General features: G+C 43.6%; 2 protein-coding genes across 3 annotated transcripts; both read left to right on the plus strand.

The window, feature by feature from the left end:
- Positions 1 to 662: 662 nt before the first annotated feature.
- Positions 663 to 2944, plus strand: MAGEB4 (MAGE family member B4). Its single transcript, NM_001246602.1, is given in 1 exon segment — positions 663 to 2944. A coding segment is annotated over 1 exon segment (1041 nt). The 5' UTR covers positions 663 to 886; the 3' UTR covers positions 1928 to 2944.
- MAGEB1 (MAGE family member B1) lies at positions 2454 to 10796 on the plus strand. 2 transcript variants are annotated; one of them, XM_009438891.5, is made up of 3 exons: positions 2454 to 2553; positions 5042 to 5146; positions 9188 to 10796. In XM_009438891.5, exon 3 carries the CDS (start codon positions 9248 to 9250, stop codon positions 10289 to 10291), a length of 1044 nt encoding a protein of 347 aa, XP_009437166.1. In that variant the 5' UTR covers positions 2454 to 2553; positions 5042 to 5146; positions 9188 to 9247; the 3' UTR covers positions 10292 to 10796. The 2 variants fall into 2 exon arrangements, with proteins under 2 accessions (XP_009437166.1, XP_528921.3); XM_528921.8 differs by lacking the exons at positions 2454 to 2553; positions 5042 to 5146 and adding an exon at positions 5564 to 6012.
- The last annotated feature ends 10070 nt before the right edge of the window (positions 10797 to 20866 follow it).

The raw sequence follows: 20866 nt of genomic DNA on the forward strand, positions 1-20866 counted from the left end.
TATATATTATTTGTTGAGGTGCCTGTTTAGATCTTTTGTCCATTTTTAATAGGGTTGGTCAGTTCTTATTGTTCAGTTTTAAGACATTTTTGTATGTTTTGGTTAACAGTCCCTTATCAGATATGTCTTTTGAAAATAATTTTTTCCCAACCTGGGAGTTATCTTATTCTCTTTGTGGTATCTTTAGCAGAGCAGAAGTTTTAATTTAGCGAAGTCCAGATTATCAATTATTTTCTTTCATAGATGCCCATCACATTTTATATCAGAGCTAGAAAAGATGAAATTCTTGGTCTGAAGTTGCAGTTATCAGTCAGCAGAAGAGACAGTCCACAATCCTGCATGGAGTCCAGATGAGGATCCTGAGTGCAAACTTGGGACCTAAAGAGCCCAGGACAGAGAGAGAGCACTAAATGCTTCTAGGCAGGGGTGGTGGGTTGAGGGGCCCCTAGACTTCCCTCATCTGGGTCCCAGAAAACTAAAGAGTCAATTTCACAACACCAATAGAGGGAGGCTCAGGCCCTGCCAAGAGCTGACATGATAATTCTAAAGGTAATCAGAGTGGATCCTCTCCAAGCCAGAACACAGAAAGCCCCACTGCGAGCCTTGTTGTCACCCAGTCAGCCCCAGGCAGGGTTGGCAAGCTGCAGCCTAAGGCACATTGTAACTTCCTCAGCTGGCTTCTCAGGGGACAGAATGACTAAGAACAATAGCCCAGTGAATACTTAGAGCAGTGTTCTCAAGGAATCCTGCAGAGGCGGCTTCTGAAAAGCCAAGGTAGTATCTGCCTGCTGAAGGTGTTCTCAGGATTTCATTTGCTCTTCTCCAGGAACCACATCACCTGCCCTTCTGCCTACACTCCTGCCTGCTGTGCCTAACCACAGCCATCATGCCTCGGGGTCAGAAGAGTAAGCTCCGTGCCCGTGAGAAACGCCAGCGGACCCGTGGTCAGACCCAGGATCTCAAGGTTGGTCAGCCTACTGCAGCAGAGAAAGAAGAGTCTCCTTCCTCTTCCTCATCTGTTTTGAGGGATACTGCCTCCAGCTCCCTTGCTTTTGGCATTCCCCAGGAGCCTCAGAGAGAGCCACCCACCACCTCTGCTGCTGCAGCTATGTCATGCACTGGATCTGATGAAGGCGACAAGAGCCAAGATGAGGAAAATGCAAGTTCCTCCCAGGCCTCAACATCCACTGAGAGATCACTCAAAGATTCTCTAACCAGGAAGACGAAGATGTTAGTGCAGTTCCTGCTGTACAAGTATAAAATGAAAGAGCCCACTACAAAGGCAGAAATGCTGAAGATCATCAGCAAAAAGTACAAGGAGCACTTCCCTGAGATCTTCAGGAAAGTCTCTCAGCGCACGGAGCTGGTCTTTGGCCTTGCCTTGAAGGAGGTCAACCCCACCACTCACTCCTACATCCTCGTCAGCATGCTAGGCCCCAACGATGGAAACCAGAGCAGTGCCTGGACCCTTCCGAGGAATGGGCTTCTGATGCCTCTACTGAGTGTGATCTTCTTAAATGGCAACTGTGCCCGTGAAGAGGAAATCTGGGAATTCCTGAATATGCTGGGGATCTATGATGGAAAGAGGCACCTTATCTTTGGGGAACCCCGAAAGCTCATCACCCAAGATCTGGTGCAGGAAAAATATCTGGAATACCAGCAGGTGCCCAACAGTGATCCCCCACGCTATCAATTCCTGTGGGGTCCAAGAGCTCATGCAGAAACCAGCAAGATGAAAGTCCTGGAGTTTTTGGCCAAGGTGAATGACACCACCCCCAATAACTTCCCACTCCTTTATGAAGAGGCTTTGAGAGATGAAGAAGAGAGAGCTGGAGCCTGGCCCAGAGTTGCAGCCAGGCGTGGCACTATAGCCATGACTAGTGCGTATTCCAGGGCCACATCCAGTAGCTCTTCCCACCCCATGTGAGATCTAAGGCAAATTGTTCACTTTGTGGTTGAAAGACCTGCTGCTTTCTCTGTTCCTGTGATGCATGAATAACTCATTGATTTATCTCTTTGTTGTATTTTCCATGATGTTTCTTAAAATAGAAAGTTTATTTAGATTCAGAATATAAGTTTAGAAATGGCATGCATCACACATTTATTGCTGTTTATCAGGTTGGTTTAGTGATAATAATTTTGTTTTTGAAATACAAATAGAAAATCCTGAAATAATTTTTGTAATACAGAGCAAAATAACATGGCATGGGAGTAAGTTTATCCTTAGAAATTTAAAATAACTCCGCAGTAAAATAGGTAGAATCTGAAGATAGAAAGGGAAGAAAAGTAAAAGTTGCTTTATTCGTGGTTTGTCTTACTCAGTTCGGTCTTTTTTTGCTCATAAATTTAAAAGTTACATACCTGGTTTGCTTAGATTATTCAAGAATGTGGAGGCCTGGGCCAAGGTCAATGACAGTGTCTCCATTGTCTTCCCTCCATTAAGAGAAGACTTTAAGAGATGAGGGAGAGAGAGCCAGAGACAGTGTTGCAACTGGGCCTGGCATGTTTCAGTGTGGTGTCCAGCAGTGTCTCCCACTCCTTGTGAAGACTGAGGTATATTCTTTACTTTTGATTAAGAAAACACTTAACCTTCTAATTAATGGAGGGCCAAAGGGGAGTTGGTGGGAACACCATGTATAACATATTTGTATGTAAAATGATTTATCTTTTCTTTTTCCTGTTTTTCAGTGTTCTTTTTTTAAATTGTAGATTTATTTCGTTTCAGAATCTAAGTTTATGAATGGCATGAATCACTCATTTATTAAAATATATCAGGTTGGAGAGTGAGAATTTTTGCATTATGTAAAACAATTTAAAAATCTTTTAAGTCTTTTTCTGTGATCTAGAACAAGATAATATGGCATTGGAATATGGAATTTGTGAAAAGGAAATTACCTTGCAATAAACTTGGTGGGACCAGGAAGTAGAGAAAAAAAAAGTAAAATGTGGTCAATTCTTGCTTTGTTTTATTCTTTTTAGTCTTTCTTTGTAAAACTGAAGTATATGTACCCGGATCGGCTTAGCTTTTTCAGGAATGTGGGGGAAATTAAATAGCAATACATTTGACTTCCTGGTCACTTACACTTTAATTGTCCAAATATTAATTGAGCAGCTGTACTTTGGAGGGCTCCTGGCTAGTACCGGATAAGCTAAGAAAACAAAAAACAAACAAAGAACAAAAAAACCCCAATCCCCGCCCATAGAATTTTAGAACCCAACAGCAGCTATCATATAACGAAGGTAATGAGATACTCCCTAAGACCTAAAGACAGGTGAAAAGAGGGGATAAAAAAGAAGGTGGGGGTATTTCCAGCAGTGGAATCTAGTGTAAATGTCCTAAGCAAGGTAACTGAGACTTCGGGAAACTGAACATACTGCAATAGGAGGTAATTTTATGTCCTGGCATAGTGCCTAGATGGGGCGCACTGAGCAGGGGTCACACACTCAGATGGTGGATCTCACACTTGAGAGATGGAGACTGGAATGAAAAATTGCCTTTAACAGTTACTTTGGGATTGTGGAAAAACCAGAGGGGATCTTTGCCTGGAGCAGGGATTGAAAGTGGCCGGTGCTCTTGTCCCAGTGCAAGTGAAGTGAATCCAGTACACAAACTAGGTGTTTTATGAGCGTAGTCCCCAGGGTGTTTCTGAGAAATAAAGGTGATACTCCTTTAAGACTGGAAACTCATAAGCCACTGGGCTAATACTCTGCTATCAGCTGGGGAGCCAGAACCCATTCCATTAAAAGGAATTTTTTTTCCTTTCATGTGTTTTTGCAAATTCTAAGGGAGATCTAGATTTTTGATGGTGGTAAAATGAATGAAAATAAGACTGGTTTGGATGAAAGGCCAGAGTTGGTCCTTGAACCAAAGCCTAGAAGGTTTGAGTTGCTTTCAGCTGAGAAAGACAACTCCACACTCAAAATATGATTTAATATGGAAAAGTTATTTGGAGTTTCTTTGTAAGCTGCGTTTTGGGCTGATTTTGTTGTTCCATGTCTTAGAATGCTGTATATTCTTTGTTATCTCTTGGACTTAGAGAAAATCAGCAGGGTGGATGATTTCTTCTGTAGTTGAAATAATCATAATAATAACAAGTATTGTTTAAAGTCTCAATGCACACCAGGGCTTTGCACACTTTCACCACATTCCACCAGTCCTACAAGACAAGGCTTATCAAGCTCATTTCACAGATGTAGAGCCTGAGGCTCATAGAGTTTGGTAATGTGCCCAAGTTCACACAGCTAGTAAGTGATAGGGCTGGAACTAGACTGCTGGTCTGAATTCCTCTAGAGCCCACACTGTTCCACTCCTCCCAAACTGAAGCTTACTGTGAATTGCTTAATTCATTTTCTTCTACAACCGCAAAGTGTGTCTCAGGTAAGAAAGAAGAGGTCTCTGTACCCCAAACACTGGATTGGAATACATAACCAGAGCAAGAAGAATACCAAAATAATTGACAGATGTGAATTAAAGAGAAAAAGAAATAATACTCGGTGACAATATGATCACCGACAGAAGCAAAATTGGATAGCTTCAAAAGATCAAAAGATTACAAAAATCATCTGGCTCCACCCTTTTCTGTAGAAAGTAAAACTTTTAGAACTACCCTTTGGTTGGTGAAGTGAAGGAATAGATCAGCATGTTTTTTTCCCTGAGAGCACAACATCTGTCCTAGGCTCTCCACCTTCCGTTTCAGTTTCCCAACATCACATCACTTCTGGGACAGGGACCTCTTCTCTGCAAGGTTTGCAAAGAGGAAACTGGTCAAATTTTTGCAGGGATGTGACATTTCCCTGGAAGAGTTTGATCAAGAGACAGAAGCCAACATGAGAACCCTCATGAATGAATGGTGGAGAGAAAACCACTCCAAAATGTAAGGGTTCATCCAGACCCTCAGGAGAGTGACCTCAGTTCAGTAGATAGAGGAGTCCCAGGTTCTGCTACATGTAAAGGCGAGGAGCATAAATGAAGACTGATGGAAGGACCCAGCCAAAACTGTGGGGTTCTATGGAGTCCTTTCCTTATTATCTGTTTTTGCAGGTTGCAAAAGGACTGTGATCATATGAAGATCATCCAGGAGTACAACTCGAAATTCTCAGAAAACAGGACCTTGATGTGAGAGGAGCAGGTTCAGGTAAACAAAGGGTAAGTTACAGGTTTGCTCACTTGTCAAGGTGAGGACCTGAATGTGGACTAAGGGTAGCTAGCACCCACATGGCCTCACAAAGTCCCCTCTGCTGTCAGCCCTAGGAAGCCTTGGCGGAGATGGCAGGCTGATTTCTGCCTGGAAAGTCTCAGGGAGATGACTGGTTCCGTCTAATTGGGGCAGCCTCAGTTTTACAGAGCGAAGAGGCCGAGACCCTAAGAAGAATCAATGTAGGGCTTTTAAGTGTTAAGAGGGGACTCCACCAGCAGATGAGTCCCCACAGAATTCACCCCCTGTTTTGAGGCATCAGACAGAGCTATCTACCTAAGGTGCCTCTCATTTCCGCCTGGAAGGTCTCATGGAGGATGGGGAGCGTGGGGCCTGAAGGGAGTAGCTTCAGTTCTGCCTGGATAGGAAACCAGAGTCACGGTGAGGACTCTGAGAGCTGATGAGAAGGCCTCTGCCCAAAACGGGACTTTCACAGAGCCCTGCCGCTGCTGTCAGGCCTGTGAGGCCCAGGCAGGGGTGGCCTGTGTGGCACGCTCAGATTTCCACCTTGGGGGCTGAGAGAGGTGGGGCTATTGTTTGGAGGCTGGCGGATTTGGGTCAGCAGGCGGAGTCGTCCCAGACTGCTAGATACTAAGGTGAGGACCCCTAGTGGGGACGTAGGGACCAGCGACGCTAGAACAGTTACGTCCAGAAGCGTACCACCCCGGCCGTCAGCCCGGAGGCCACGGGCTGCCGGATGTGGCTCATCCTGACTTCCGCTTTGAAGGCGAGGACCCCAGCGAGCGTAAGGGCGCAGTGTCTGCCTGGCGGATTTGGGTCAGCAGGCGGAAGTCGTCCCAGGCTGCTAGATACTAAGGTGAGGAACCCTAGTGGGGACGTAGGGACCAGCGACACTAGAACAGTGACGTCCCGTAGCGTCCTGCCTCTGCCGTCAGCCCTCAGAGGCCCTGGGCTGCCGGATGTGGCTCATCCTCATTTCCTTTTTGAAGGCGAGGACCCGAGCGAGCTTAAGGGGTGGGGTGCAGCGTCTGGTCAGCCGAGGGTGAATTCTCAGGACTGGTCGGGAGTCAAGGTGAGGACCCTGAGTGTAAATTGAAGAGACCACCCCCACCCGTAACAAAGAGGTCCCCTCTAAGTCCCGCTTCTGCATTTGGTCCTGGGAGGCCTCAGGTAACCGGATGGGTAGCACCCTGACTGTCTCTTCAGCCACTCAGGGAGACGAAGGCTTTGGCCTAAGGCTTATAGACTCAGGTCAATAGAGGGAGGAGTCCTAAACCCTACTACCCGTAATCCCAGAACTTTGGGAGGCCGAGGCGGGCGGATCACGAGGTCAGGATATCAAGACCATCCTGGCTAACACGGTGAAACCCCGTCTCTACTAAAAATAGAAAAAATTAGCCAGGCGTGGTGGTGGGCTGCTGTAGTCCCAGCTACTCAGGAGGCTGAGGCAGGAGAATGGCGCGAACCCGGGAAGCGGAGCTTACAGTGAGCCGAGATTGCACCACTGCACTCCAGCCTGGGCGACAGAGCGAGACTCAGTCTCAAGAAAAAAAAAAAAAAAAAAAAAAAAAGTCCCGCTCCTGCTGTCGGCACACGCAGGCCCCAGTCAGCCTTGGTGGGATGTGGCCCACTATGACTGTGAACTTAGGTCCAAGGAATATGAGAACTTTTGTCTACGGGGCATGGTGTTAGGAGCAGTTGATGGGTGGAGTCCCAGAAAGAGTGCTGAGTGGAAGTGGAGACACTGAGTGAGGAAATGGCGGCTACTCTATACACGAGGGAGACAACTGCGCCTGACGCTGTCCCTGGGAGTCCCAGGCCAGAGCTGGCAGGCTCAAGTACTCCCTGGCTTCTGCCTTCATGGTCTTAAGAGAGAGGAGGGCCTTGGTTTAAGGCCTCACTGCCCCAGTTCAGTAGAGAGATAGGAGTCATACGCCAAGACAGGTGTCAAGGTACAATTTCTTTATGAGGAATGAGGTAACCATCTAGTCCAGAACAGGCAGGAACACAGTCTTACCTTGGCGTTCATTCCTTAGAAGCCAGGGTTAGAACTCTCAAGTTGAGATGCCCCTCATTTCCTTCAGGTACTGTTTCAGGTACGTAATGGCTTTGGTTTAACATGAAAGCCCTTGTTTAGTACAGGGAGGAGGCCCAGTTCCTAAAAGATGGTGATACTGAGGGAGTATGAGGGGACCCCCTCCAAGAAAGAGGTAACACAGATAGAGCCCTATCCCTACTGAGACCTGGGAGATCCAGGTATGGTGACATGATGAGTCTCACTCACTTCTTCCTAGAGCATCTCAGGGAAGTGGGGAACTTCATCAAAGGGGGCAGCCTTATGTTAGCAGCTAGAGGATTCCTAGGTAATTCCAGGAGTCAAAAAGAAGACCCTGAGAACTGGGGGAACCACTCATCCCATAACAGTGAAAGAAACACGGAATTCCTTCCTGATTTTCATCCTTGGGAGATGATGGACAATTGTAGCCAGATGGGAAAAGTTTCACTTCTTCCTCAGGGAGTTGTCGGGGGGTGCTTTGTATGACTGGATAGGCGTTAGATCAAGACAGAGAAGACACTGAGGGAGGAATGAGATGAGCATTTACCTAGAGAGTGGGGCTTCACCAAGTTCCACCCCCTCTCAGCTCTGGGAAACCCCAGGCAGAAGTACCCAGATGTGTCATCCCCTCAAGACTAGCCCTGGGTACTCAGAGAGGTGAAGGCTTTTGTATGAGCCTGGAAGAATCAAGTGGGATTAGAGAGGAGCTCAGACTCTGCTTGAGTGAAGACTAAAGAGAACAACGACCCCAGAACAGTGGAGCCCCATAGAGGACGTGGTGACTGGATGTGATTCAGGCTTTCTTTCATCTTGGGACTATGAGGCAATGAGAATCTTAATCTGATGTAAGGGGCCTCAGGTCAGTAGAGAGAGGATTTCCAGGTTATGCCAGGCCTCATAGAGAGGACTTGAGGGAACTCCCACCTCATCAGTGGGGATCCCTCAGAGTCCCTCTGTATGTCAGCGCTAGGAAGCCCCGAGCATAAATGTCAGAAGTGCCCCTAAATTCCTCTTCAGGAGTAACAGGGAAATGAAGGTCTTAGTCAGATGGGTTAGCAGGAGGGGTGGGAGGCATTTTAGGCCCTCCCAGGAGTCAAACTGGAGACCTTGAGTGAGGACCATGAGTGGGGCTACACATCACAGGGCTTCAACCTGCCAGCCACAGCTTTCAGCCTCTGGAGAATATGGGCATTGTGACCAGATACAGCCACCCTCATTTCCTCCATTGGGTCTCAGGCAGATGTAGGCCTTACTATGAGTAAATGTCCTCAGGTGTAGAGAGAACAGAGCCCTAGGCCCTTCTGGGAGTCGAAGTGTGAGTGTGGACTGAAGGCACCATTCCCCCAAGCCCACAACCCCCACCCCAAATAGAGGAAAAACAACGATGCTAGCCCTGTCTCTGCACTTAGCTCTGAAAGGCCTTGGCCAAGGGTTGCCAGGCTGAGACTTTATTTCTTTGCATCAGGTCTAAGGGAGGTGACAGCTTTGGTCTGAAGATGCAGCACCAGTTAGCAGAAGACAGGTTCCCAGAACTTAGATATAGATGAGGACTCTGAATTAAGATTGAGGTCCAACTAGCCCAGGACAGAGAGAGTTCCATAGAACTGTCAGCACTGCCATCCCGCCCAGCCCCCGGTAAGGATGGTAGGTTGAAGCAGTGCCTCATTTTTCTTTGCTGGATTCCAGGGAGCTTTGAAGTGTCAGCTTCAGAGCAGCACAGGAAGGAGGTCCCAGACCCTTCCAAGAGTAGATACGAAGATCCTGTATATGAATTGAGAGGGCCCTTGAACACAGAGGGAGTCTACACTGCCAACCTCTGCTGTCACCCAGTCAGCCCCAGGCAGGGTTGGCAACAAGAACCCAGTGGGTTCCTAGAGCAATGCCCTCAAGAAAACCAGCAGAAGTGGCTCTCTAAAAGCCAAGGTGGTACCTCCCTGCTGCAAGTACTCACAGGATCTCATTCTCTCTCCTTCAGGTGCCACATCTCCTGCCTTTCTGCTCACTTTCCTGCCTGTTTTGCCTGACCACAGCCATCATGCCTCGGGGTCAGAAGAGTAAGCTCCGAGCTCGTGAGAAACGCCGCAAGGCGCGAGAGGAAACCCAGGATCTCAAGGTTGCTCATGCCACTGCAGCAGAGAAAGAGGAGTGCCCCTCCTCCTCTCCTGTTTTAGGGGATACTCCCACAAGCTCCCCTGCTGCTGGCATTCCCCAGAAGCCTCAGGGAGCTCCACCCACCACCACTGCTGCTGCAGCTGTGTCATGTACCAAATCTGACGAAGGTGCCAAATGCCAAGGTGAGGAAAATGCAAGTTTCTCCCAGGCCACAACATCCACTGAGAGCTCAGTCAAAGATCCTGTAGCCTGGGAGGCAGGAATGCTGATGCACTTCATTCTACGTAAGTATAAAATGAGAGAGCCCATTATGAAGGCAGATATGCTGAAGGTTGTTGATGAAAAGTACAAGGATCGCTTCATTGAGATCCTCAATGGAGCCTCTCGCCGCTTGGAGCTCGTCTTTGGCCTTGATTTGAAGGAAGACAACCCTAGTGGCCACACCTACACCCTCGTCAGTAAGCTAAACCTCACCAATGATGGAAACCTGAGCAATGATTGGGACTTTCCCAGGAATGGGCTTCTGATGCCTCTCCTGGGTGTGATCTTCTTAAAGGGCAACTCTGCCACCGAGGAAGAGATCTGGAAATTCATGAATGTGTTGGGAGCCTATGATGGAGAGGAGCACTTAATCTATGGGGAACCCCGTAAGTTCATCACCCAAGATCTGGTGCAGGAAAAATATCTGAAGTACGAGCAGGTGCCCAACAGTGATCCCCCACGCTATCAATTCCTATGGGGTCCGAGAGCCTATGCTGAAACCACCAAGATGAAAGTCCTCGAGTTTTTGGCCAAGATGAATGGTGCCACTCCCCGTGACTTCCCATCCCATTATGAAGAGGCTTTGAGAGATGAGGAAGAGAGAGCCCAAGTCCGATCCACTGTTAGAGCCAGGCGTCGCACTACTGCCACGACCTTTAGAGCGCGTTCTAGAGCCCCATTCGGCAGGTCCTCCCACCCCATGTGAGAACTCAGGCAGATTGTTCACTTTGTTTTTGTGGCAAGATGCCAACCTTTTGAAGTAGTGAGCAGCCAAGATATGGCTAGAGAGATCATCATATATATCTCCTTTGTGTTCCTGTTAAACATAGTATCTTTCAAGTGTTTTTCTTTTAATAGAATGTTTATTTAGAGTTGGGATCTATGTCTATGAGCGACATGGATCACACATTTATTGGTGCTGCCAGCTTTAAGCATAAGAGTTTTGATATTCTATATTTTTCAAATCCTTGAATCTTTTTTGGGTTGAAGAAGAAGAAAGCATAGCTTTAGAATAGAGATTTTCTCAGAAATGTGTGAAAGAACCTCACACAACATAATTGGAGTCTTAAAATAGAGGAAGAGCAAGCAAAGCATGTCAAGTTTTTGTTTTCTGCATTCAGTTTTGTTTGTGTAAAATCCAAAGATACATACCTGGTTGTTTTTAGCCTTTTCAAGAATGCAGATAAAATAAATAGTAATAAATTACATTACTTGTTCAGTGGCTCATTTATTCTCACCATAAATTGAGCATCTGCTCTTTGTAAGGCTCTGTGATAGTAGTGATTGTACTAAGTTAAAGAAGACCCTTCCCCTGCACACAGATTTTTAGTCTAAGGACAGTGATTATTTAAAGAAGATGGTGAGATACACTCTAACATGTACAGGTTTTTTTTTTTACATAAACACTCATTTAAAAAAAAAAGAAGTGAGAATGGTGGGAGAAGGTTCAGACAAGAGCAGTCAAGTGTTAATTTCCTAGCCAAGGCACTTCGTGGTGTGGGACAATGCAAGTCCCTCGTTGGGAGGTCATTTTAAGTTAGCTCCATGGTGAACTGGATGAGGTTGTGATAATCCTAAGAAGGTGCCAAACCCTCAGATCATGAGCCTTAGAGTTGAGAGATTAAGCCTGGAAAGGGAAACTGCCCTTAACAGTTACTTTGGGATTGTGGGTAAAGCAGAGAGAACCTGTGTCTGGAGTAGGAGTGGAAGAATACAGTGCTCTCGTCCCAGGGCAGTCAAACACAGTGCACAAACTAGTTGTTTTATGCACATTGTCTCCAGAAAGTGTTTGAGAAATAAGGGTTATACTTCCTTGAGGTGAGATGCCAAGAAGCCACTAAGCTAACACTCTTTTCCCTAAGCTTGTGCAGCCAGAGCCTACTCCATTAATTAGGTCTTCTCATATATAATGTCGCAAAACTCCAAGGTAGGGCTAGATTCATTGGTGATGAAATAAGTGAAAATAAGAATGTTTTTGTAGGAAGGGAATCTCAGAGGGAGGGGAGTAGTTGGTCCTTGACATAAACTCTATAAGCTTAGAGTTGAATTCTGATGAAGTCCCTGCTCCCATATTAAATAACATATTCTCTCATGGGGAGAATTTACATAGCGTTACTTGCTTTGCAGCATTTTGGCTTATTTGGTGGTGGGTTTTTAGAGCACTGAATGTTCTCTGACAATTCCTGGACAAAACAAAAATTTTCCAGAGATGAGAATAGCCTTTCTTGTGTGAATATAATAGTAGTAACTGCCATTCATTAAAGACCCAATATTTGCCAGTCATTTTGCCAGATGCCTTACATACATTACATGTGTTCCAACAATTCTACAAGATGGGGCTTATCAAATTAGGAGATGAAAAACTTGTAACATTCTGAAGTTCACATGGCTGGTAAGTGCCAGGGCTGGGACAAAACCCCTGGTCTGAATGTTTCTAGGGCCCACACTGTCCTGCTTCTCTCAATCTGAGGCCAAACTGTCTCTTAATTCTCACTGTTCCACAATATCTTTCAAGTGATAACAAGTGCCCTGTGGCCAAAGTACTAAAAGCAGGCCTCTTAGTGAAAGGAAAGTTAAAATGAGAAATAAAGTTTTGGACTGTCTGTGGGGTTCATTGGCCTGGGGTTTTCCCGCCTTAGCCCACGAGTTCCTCTAGAGCTGACTCTGCTCTGGGCCCAGCACATAAGTCTAGTCCAGTGCTTTCCAACATTACAGTGCCCTTCCCTGGGGTCTTCCCCAGTGTGCCCCCCTGTCCACACTGGAACTGACCTACTGGTCAGCTTCACTGCATCTTTCTCTGGAGCCTGCACCTGCTCCCAGAGGAAAAGACAGCCCAGACTCACCTGCGTTTTCCCTGACACAGAGGGTTCCAACTGCTTGGAGGTCCCACCCCTCACCACAGATGCCCTTTGATAGCAACAGCCCCTTTCGTGTAATTGTTCACTTCAAACAGTGAAACTTAGACACCTCTTCATGTCTCTGGGTACTGCCACCACACTGTTAAAGTGTTTTCAAATCTACTGGTGAGAAGAGTGATTTAGCGCAGAATCTACTGTTTCTTGGTTTATAACCCTGAGGCTAGAAAAGAGGCTTTTTAAAACCACCCTGATATTTGCAGTAGGATTTCAATAGAGTATTTTATTTGAGACAGGCCACTGAACACATACACCAATGAGTGAATTTACCTATGTGGTCAACATCCAAAGCCTCCCTCTTAAGTGGTAGATAAGGAAAGACAGAGGAAATCACTGTGTAAGCAAACATCTACTGTGGCTGAATCCCTAAAAATCTTTCTTCAAGTCCTCAGAGGCGGAAAATGGTCCCTTGGCAGACATGCCAACTTTGAATAAAAAGAAAAAAATAACTTACTATCCTTCAATTTACTCTTATCTATATCTGCCCCAGAGGAAAATATTGGTTTTTCAGTGTGCTTCATTGTACCTGTTCAGGTGTTTGGGAATGTTAAGTAGGTGGTGGGTAGCTGTGATTTGACCAGGCACCAAAGGTAGGAGAAAATTCTCAGCCTGTTAAAATTACGCAGGTTATTATAAAGAGTCGTGCAGAAAGGTGCTATTGATTGACAAAGGACAAATCCTCCTTGTAGAAATTTCCAGGATCATTTTGAAAATTAGACATGACCTTGTGTTTGAAAACATCTGTCACATAGTAGACACTAGAAAAATGTTGCAAATTTCAAGGCAAATTTGGCCTTCTTACAAACTCCTCTAAGAAATGAAGAGGGTTATTGTCCTAACCAATTATAAGAGTTGCTCTTCATTGAACATCTACTGTGTACCAGTTTATGGGAGAGATGGCAAGTGTTTATCCACATGATGTCCTGCTCTTTTTCCCGGGCTCATGGAGAGACTACATTCCCAGTCTACTCATAGTTAAAAAGGGTCATGTGATTAACCCTTGCCACTGAAATATGAGTAAAAGCATGTTTGTCACCTCTAGGCCAAGGCACTGAGATCCAGTCGGCCACCTCCATGCTTTCTCTTCCATTCAACAGCAAACATGGAGAACCCACATTGAGGTGTGGAGCCACATGATGGAAACAACCTGGTTCCCTAGGTCACTGCCAACCCACTTCAGGTTTTATGTGCACAAAAAAAGAAACATTTATCATGTTAACCCATTCATATTTCAAGGTTTTTGTTGTTGTTGTTGTTGGATCAGTTAGCATTTACTTTATTTGAGTGATATACACAACTACTATTTCTATTGTCTGTCAGGCCTATTAAAAATATTTTAATCACAAAGCTAGTGGTAGTATGCATATTCTTGTTGGAAAAAAATTTAATACCAATAAATCACAATCTCCTCCCTCACAACATTCCTCTAAAATTCAGCCCCCTTTTCAAAAGTAACCACAATTAATAATTTGTTGTGTGTCATTTTAAAGCTGACTCAAAGCTTTTTAATACATAGATGTGCTATGAAAATATATTGAGATGTGCTATGAAAATATATATCAGAGTCCATTAGAGAGACCACATGCTAAACTAAGCCCACAGAACCCAAAGCAGCTGGCAGTCAGGGGTTTGGATCTAGAGTACAGCATAAGGTAGACTATCAGGGGAACCAGCCCCCAATATTTCAACGTAGGTTCTTTTCTATTTTCCCTAAGGGTCGGCCAGTCTGAGAAATAAAGGGAAAGAGTGCAAAAGAGATAAATTTTAAAGCTGGGTGTCCGGGGGAGACATCACATGTTGGCAGGTTCCATGATGCCCCCTGAGCCGTAAAACCAGCAAGTGTTTATTAGCAATTTTCAAAGGGGAGCGAGTGTGCAAATAGGATGTGTGTCACAGAGATCACACGCTTCAAGGGTAACAAAAGATCACAAGGCAGAAGGTCAGGGCAAGATCACAAGGTCAGGGTGAAACTCGAATTACTAATGAAGTTCCATGTCCTGCTGTGCATGCATTGTCATTGATAAACATCTTAACAGGGTTCAAGAGCAGAGAACCGGTCTGACTAGAATTCACCAGGCTGGAATTTCCTAATCCTAGCAAGCCTGGGGGCGCTGCAGGAGGCCAGGGCATGTTTCATGCCTTATTTGCAACTGCATAAGGCAGACACCCCCAGAGCAGCCATTTTAGAGGCCCCCCATGGGAATGCATTCTTTTCCCAGGGCTGTTAATTATTAATATTCCTTATTCGGGAAAGAATTCAGCAATATTTCTCTTACCTGTTTTCGGTAATAAGAGAAATATGGCTCTGTCCCGCCTGGCTCCCAGGCAGTCAGACCTAATAGTTATCTCCCTTGTTCCCTGAACATTGCTGTTATCCTGTTCTTTTTTCAAGGTGCCCAGATTTCATATTGTTCAAACACGCATGCTTTACGAACAATTTGTGCAGTTAACGCAATCATCACAGGGTCCTGAGGTGACATACATCCTCAGCTTATGAAGATGATGGGATTAAGAGATCAAAGTAAAGACAGGCATAGGAAATTATAAGAGTATTGATTGGGGAAGTAATAAATGTCCATGAAATCTTCACAATTTATGTTCTTCTGTCACGGCTTCAGCAGGTCCCTCCATTCAGGGTCCCTGACTTCCCGCAACAGTAGAGAAGGAACCAGAAGGAGAGAGGGCAGAGAGTCTGATGGAGGGCCTGAACAACTTCCATGAATTGATTTGGGAAATCTCTGAATAATCGTTACCAGCCTGAAATTGTAGGATGATCTGAGTGGGCAGATCTATTCAATGAAAGGATCAGAGGCTGCCTGGTTTCCTGGGTCACCTGAAGGCAGAGAGCCTCTGCCAACCCATATCAGGTTTTATTTGCATGGACACCCCACGCTCCCTTAGAATTCCCCCCTACTTATTATCTAGCTCCCCTTTGTCACTCAGCAATTCTAGTGATGGATTTTGAGAGAGTTATATGTCTTGACTACCCTGAGGGTCCGATACACCCTTGCCAGAGTGCCAGAGCTGACAGCTATCTTCATGCCTATTTGAGGCAGGTATTTCTTCCCCTGTGGACAGTGGATCCTCTCCACTGAGGCTAGGGCTATGTGAATAGGTAGGGTTAGTGGAATATGACAGACATTCACTAGTGATGTGACAGCAGTTGAGGTAGGCTCAGTGTATCAATGTAACAGTGAAAGGGGGTATGCAACTGCAAGGAAGGGGAAATTGGAGAGCAGATTGACTGATGCTAAGTACTGCAAGTTATACTGCAGACAAAAGGCTGGGTGTAGACATGTCTCCTAAAACAATCCAGATGATGCCCTCAACTCTGACTGCTTCCCATAGTCTCAGAGTTCTTGGCACACCAGAGGGTAGGTGCCTGCTGGCTGTATTTGCTGGACTATGTTGCCACCAGATACTGTAGAGTAGAGCATCGGCCCAAGGTGTAGACATTTGCAGAGTGAATGGTGAGCTGATGGAGATGGCACACTACCTTTTTAAAATGATGGTGGCTGATAGAGATGTGTGAAATCCAATGCAGAAAGCATCACATACCATCCTGTTGCCAGGATATCCACCTCCAAGGTGAGAATGTGAAAGCTTGGGAGGGAGACGTTCATAATCACACTCTCAGTAATAGATTCCATGGAGGCAGAAGACCCTACCACGGGGTAGGCTCCACATTTTGGTACTGTGATTTATTCAGTTTTGGTGCTTTGATTCATTAATTTATTCATTAAACATTTATTGAACATATACTGAGGGAAACCGTACATAAACAAAAGAAAAGGAAATGGCAAGGCACTTGATTCAGGCTGTGGGTGTGAGGATGGAGAGGAGGAGTCACGTTTGAGTTTTGGAAAGTTAGGGACTATGTGAAAGGGCGAGGGACAGCCTATAATGACTGAATCCTGAAGGTTGGATAACTAGGTAGAAGTTTCTCTTAGCTGAGATTGAGGATAAAGGAGAAGGAAGAGTTGGTGGTGATTTGCGTTAGGAGTAGAAATGAGTAAGGGTGTGGCAAGTGAGGTCAGTGTGGGCTCTATGGATGGTAATGTTCTGATGGTTATCCAAGTGATGTTCAATGTGAAGTAGAAAATGTGAATTTGGCTATCAGGAGAGAAGCAAGATCAGATTTGGCTGTCAGAAGAGGTCATGTGAGGCCATAGGTTGAGGTAAAATCAAGTGTTTTGCATATAGTGGCCTAAATTCTATAAAATTTCTTCCACTGCAAATGCACTCTGCTTCAGCACAGGCACCTATCTGTGTGGATTTCATTCTGTCCAATACACTGTATCCCAATTTTGCTGCTTAGCTCTCCAGCACTGCAAAAATGTGGCCACCTACCTCTGCATGCCCAGCCTACCTTGCCATCCCTTCTCTTGTTTTCAAACCCCTTATTGCCCACCCCACTCCCACCTGGACACATACAGGCATATTCTGTCCTCCTATCCACTCATCTCTTTTCTATTTTCAGCACAGGACTGGCTGCTTTCTCTTCAACCCACTGTCCTCATTAGTAACTTGCACAGGCCTTGCCTTCGTGCTGACCCCAATCCCTGTCTCCACTCCCTTTCTAGCCCTGTTTCAAACTCTCCTATGGGAAAGAGACCTCTGCTACTCCCTTTAGCTAGTATCCTTTTAACATTTAAGAGGACAGTGGGATTTCTTGTCACCCATGTCTCTTTTTTTTGAAAGTCTTCTCAGTTCGCATCCATGTGTGCAATCCCTCAGCAAGTGCAGGGAGCTTGGCCAGCTTTGCTTTCATCTGTCGTTTCTGCTCCCCAACGTGGCATACAATGGCCTTGACTGATGCTCACATGGCTCAGTCTCAACCACATCTATTACAGATGTGCAGCTGAATTCCCTTTGATATCACAAGTTCTTATATGAGTTCCTGCTTCAAGGAACAGAGAAGGATAATTTGTGTCTGAGGTTCACAGTATTATCTCTAGTGACACTGCATTCACACTTTCAATGATGTGGGTTTCTTTTTGTTTTGTTTTGTTTTGTTTTGTTTTGGTTTGTTTGGTTGGTTGGTTGGGTTTTTTTAAAGCCTGGTATGTGTATGGGTTCATCTTGTCACTAGGGCTTCAGGTACTAAGAGGAAAATGCTGGCCCTACCCATTGGTACTCAATACTCAGACACAAGAAACAAGAGTATAATTCTGCTTCTCACTTCCCGTCCTTTGGGCTATTGTCATTATTATAATTATTCTTCAACATATGTTAACACCACCATATAGTGCTATTATTTTTACTTTAAAACAGTGTATTTTAAAGACATTATATATATGGCATATATATAGCATCTTGTTACCATTTCCAGTGCTCTTTATTCCTTTGTATAGATCCAGATTTCTGTCTGATGCCATTTTCCTTCTTCCTGGAAGACTTGCTTTAATGTTTCTTATAGTGGACATCTGTTGGTGATAAATCCTCTCAGGTTTTGTATTTTTGAGAAATCCTTTATTTCACGTTTGTTTCTGAAAGATAGATTCACTTGATATAGAATTCTAGGTTAACAGGTACTTTTTGTTTCTTTCAGTACTTTACTAAACGACACCAGAAGATAGGTATTAACACTACTACCTTCTAGCTTAGATTGTTTTTGAAGGGAAATCTGCTGCTATCTTTATCATTGTTCCTCTGGAGGTAGTGTCTTTTGTTAATATCCTCTGTTTACTTTTAAGAGTTTCTGTTTGTTACTGGCTTTAGGCAACTTGATTACAATGTGCCTTACTGTTGTTGTCTTCATGTTTCTTGTGTTAGGGAGTTCTTTTAGCATCTTGGATCTGTGGGTTTATAGTTCTCATGCAATTTGAGTTAGAACATAGAGCAAGCTTCTTTTGTTTCCCGCCTCCCAGAGATTGCTGTGGTTCCTTACTGGATGTCCAATGTCTTAAAAGCACTCCCCTCCACTTTTTTTTTTTTTAACATATATTCCCTGTTCTTCTTGTAGTTGTTGTTGTTTCCAATAGGAGGGTAAAACTGGTCCCTGTTACTCCATCTTGGTGGGAAGCAGAAGTTCTTCTAGATTAACTTTTTTTCTTCAGCATATCTCAATGTCTTTAATAAGATAAAGTACATGTTAAACTTTACAAGTGAAGTATGCACGTTGAGCATGGGGAAGGTGCAATATTCAGAATGATGTTCTGACGATTTATCAACTCAATTTAATAATTATTGTCTTGAATATGTCCTTTTTAAAAAATTCCTATTGCCATCTGAGCAGTTTAGGCCCTTGTTATATAAACTACTACAGTGTTTTTCCTCCAAGTTTTTATATTTCCAGTATGTCTCCCTCTAATCCATCACACCAGATGGCAAGCAGAAGGAAGGCTAACATCACTAAATTGGAGACTGGCTGTGACACATACATTGAATTAACAACTTAAGGCTCCCAGGGCGTGGATACCGAAGGAACTTGCCAGAGCAGAGCTCAGTGGCTTACCATGTTTACTTACTTCTGGTCCAAATGGCCTCTCCTATCAGCCCATTCCTCAATCTGTAAAATGTTTGTCAAGTTCAAAAAGTGGAAGGGAACAACTAGGTCTTGTACTCTTTTGATTTTGCTGTTTTTCTTTTCCTGTTCTACCTTGCTGAACTGTTGGTCAAGCTCTTGGGATAAAACTAAAACAAAAATGTAAAAAGTACAATTTCACTCCAGTTTCCTGCCAAAATTATTTTGTCCGTTAATGTCCCACATAACAACATACTGGGTCAAGTAAGTTTTTATTCTATAGAGTTAGAAAATTATTTCTTTTTAAAGTTGAATATTTGCATGTCCTTTCTAACTAAGGCTTCTCCCTTAAAAGATTACCAAGCTATTCAAATGTGCAAGAAGGAATAGAATTTGGGTAATCTGTATTGAGAATTTCTGATGTTCTTTTCGAACAATTTTTAAAAATTGATAAGCAAATGACACATCTCATGATGTAGTATAAAAGAAAATATGTTAAGCAGTTTACTCAAATTAATTTCCACATGAAGATTGTTCAGAAAATCTATACTGAATACTCACTATACACCTTCTCCATGTCTCTGTAAAATATATATTTTATAAAAGTGTACAATTTTAATTGATGCATAGCCTTTTTTCCTACTGAGATTCCTTCAGATTTTAAGAATATGGTCTAGATATATAGTATACAATACTGTGGCCAAAAATCACATGTGGTTATTAAGCACTTGAAATGTGGCTCCTCTGAACTGAAATATGCTATAAGTATAAAATACACTTCGGATTTCAAAGACTTCATACAAAATTAAATAATAAGAAAGATCTAAAACATATTTTAAAAACCTCATAATATCTTAAGTCTACATAAAATATATGATTAAAAATATTTTCACCTGTTTCTCCTTTTTTAATGTGACTTTTAGAAAGTATAAGATTAAAAATGTAGCATGCATTAAATTTCTTTTGGGTAGTGCTGGTCTGGATATTGTTTATTCAGCAAATTTTTGGCCAGTTTTTTCTCAAAGAGTGAGAGAGAAGACAATAATTCTTGCCAATGTTATTCATAATTATTAGGACATTTCTACCACTAATAAATGTAAGTCAATAGATAAGTGACTTCTTTCTAGGTCTGCCTCATTAGCACAGAAGGATGGGGAGGCTGGGTGATTTGGATAATTGCTAAGTCTCCCTCTGACTCTAATTCTATGTAATCTAAGTATTTAAATAACGTCATAAATTGTAAGGTCCAAGACATGGGCAACTTGCTATGTGTGAATGAATTAATTAAGAAAGCAAAGAATAAAAAAATTAATGGTCAATGAATATTTTTAAATGTTAATTTCACTTATTTGTTAGTAAAATAAATACTGTTTATTGTACATAAAATAGAGATTTTAAAAATAATAGCATCTAACACTAGTAAAAGGATAGAGTGAGACTTTTACTATATACAAAGAGCTTTAAAAAGATCTTTAACATTTTTCCAAGCACTTTCACTTCTAGAAATTTAGCCTAAGTTAACAACCAGAGATACACACAGAACTTAGTATATGATGATGTTTGTTCTAGCCAAGCATGAACCAAAGCCAAGGCCAAGGGAAAATCATGGCAGGCAGGTAACTGCTGGTGACAGGCAGGTCTGTGGAAATATGTAAATCACTCCTTTGGTGACAGAAATAATGAGGGGACACATTGAGAAGGCCATGATTTCTGCGTTGGCAGGAAATGTAACTGTTGCTGTAATTTGTATTTAAATGTAGATGTGGCTCCATTTTCTAGTGATAGGGTGGTGATATCAGGGAAAATTTAGACTGCGTATATAAACAAATACACTTACATCAACATATCTATCTATCTATAGATAGATAGATAGATAGTTTTATTTACTGAATGGAATACA

The sequence above is a fragment of the Pan troglodytes genome, chromosome X, assembly GCF_028858775.2.
Source record: "Pan troglodytes isolate AG18354 chromosome X, NHGRI_mPanTro3-v2.0_pri, whole genome shotgun sequence".
NCBI classification, from domain to species: domain Eukaryota; kingdom Metazoa; phylum Chordata; class Mammalia; order Primates; family Hominidae; genus Pan; species Pan troglodytes.

Coding starts and splice junctions, on each gene's coding strand:
- MAGEB1 (XM_528921.8), top strand. CDS start 5,893: ATGTGGCTCATCCTGACTTCCGCTTTGAAGGCGAGGACCCCAGCGAGC. Junction 6,013..9,187: donor CCAGGCTGCTAGATACTAAG/GTGAGGAACCCT, acceptor TCTCTCCTTCAG/GTGCCACATCTCCTGCCTTT.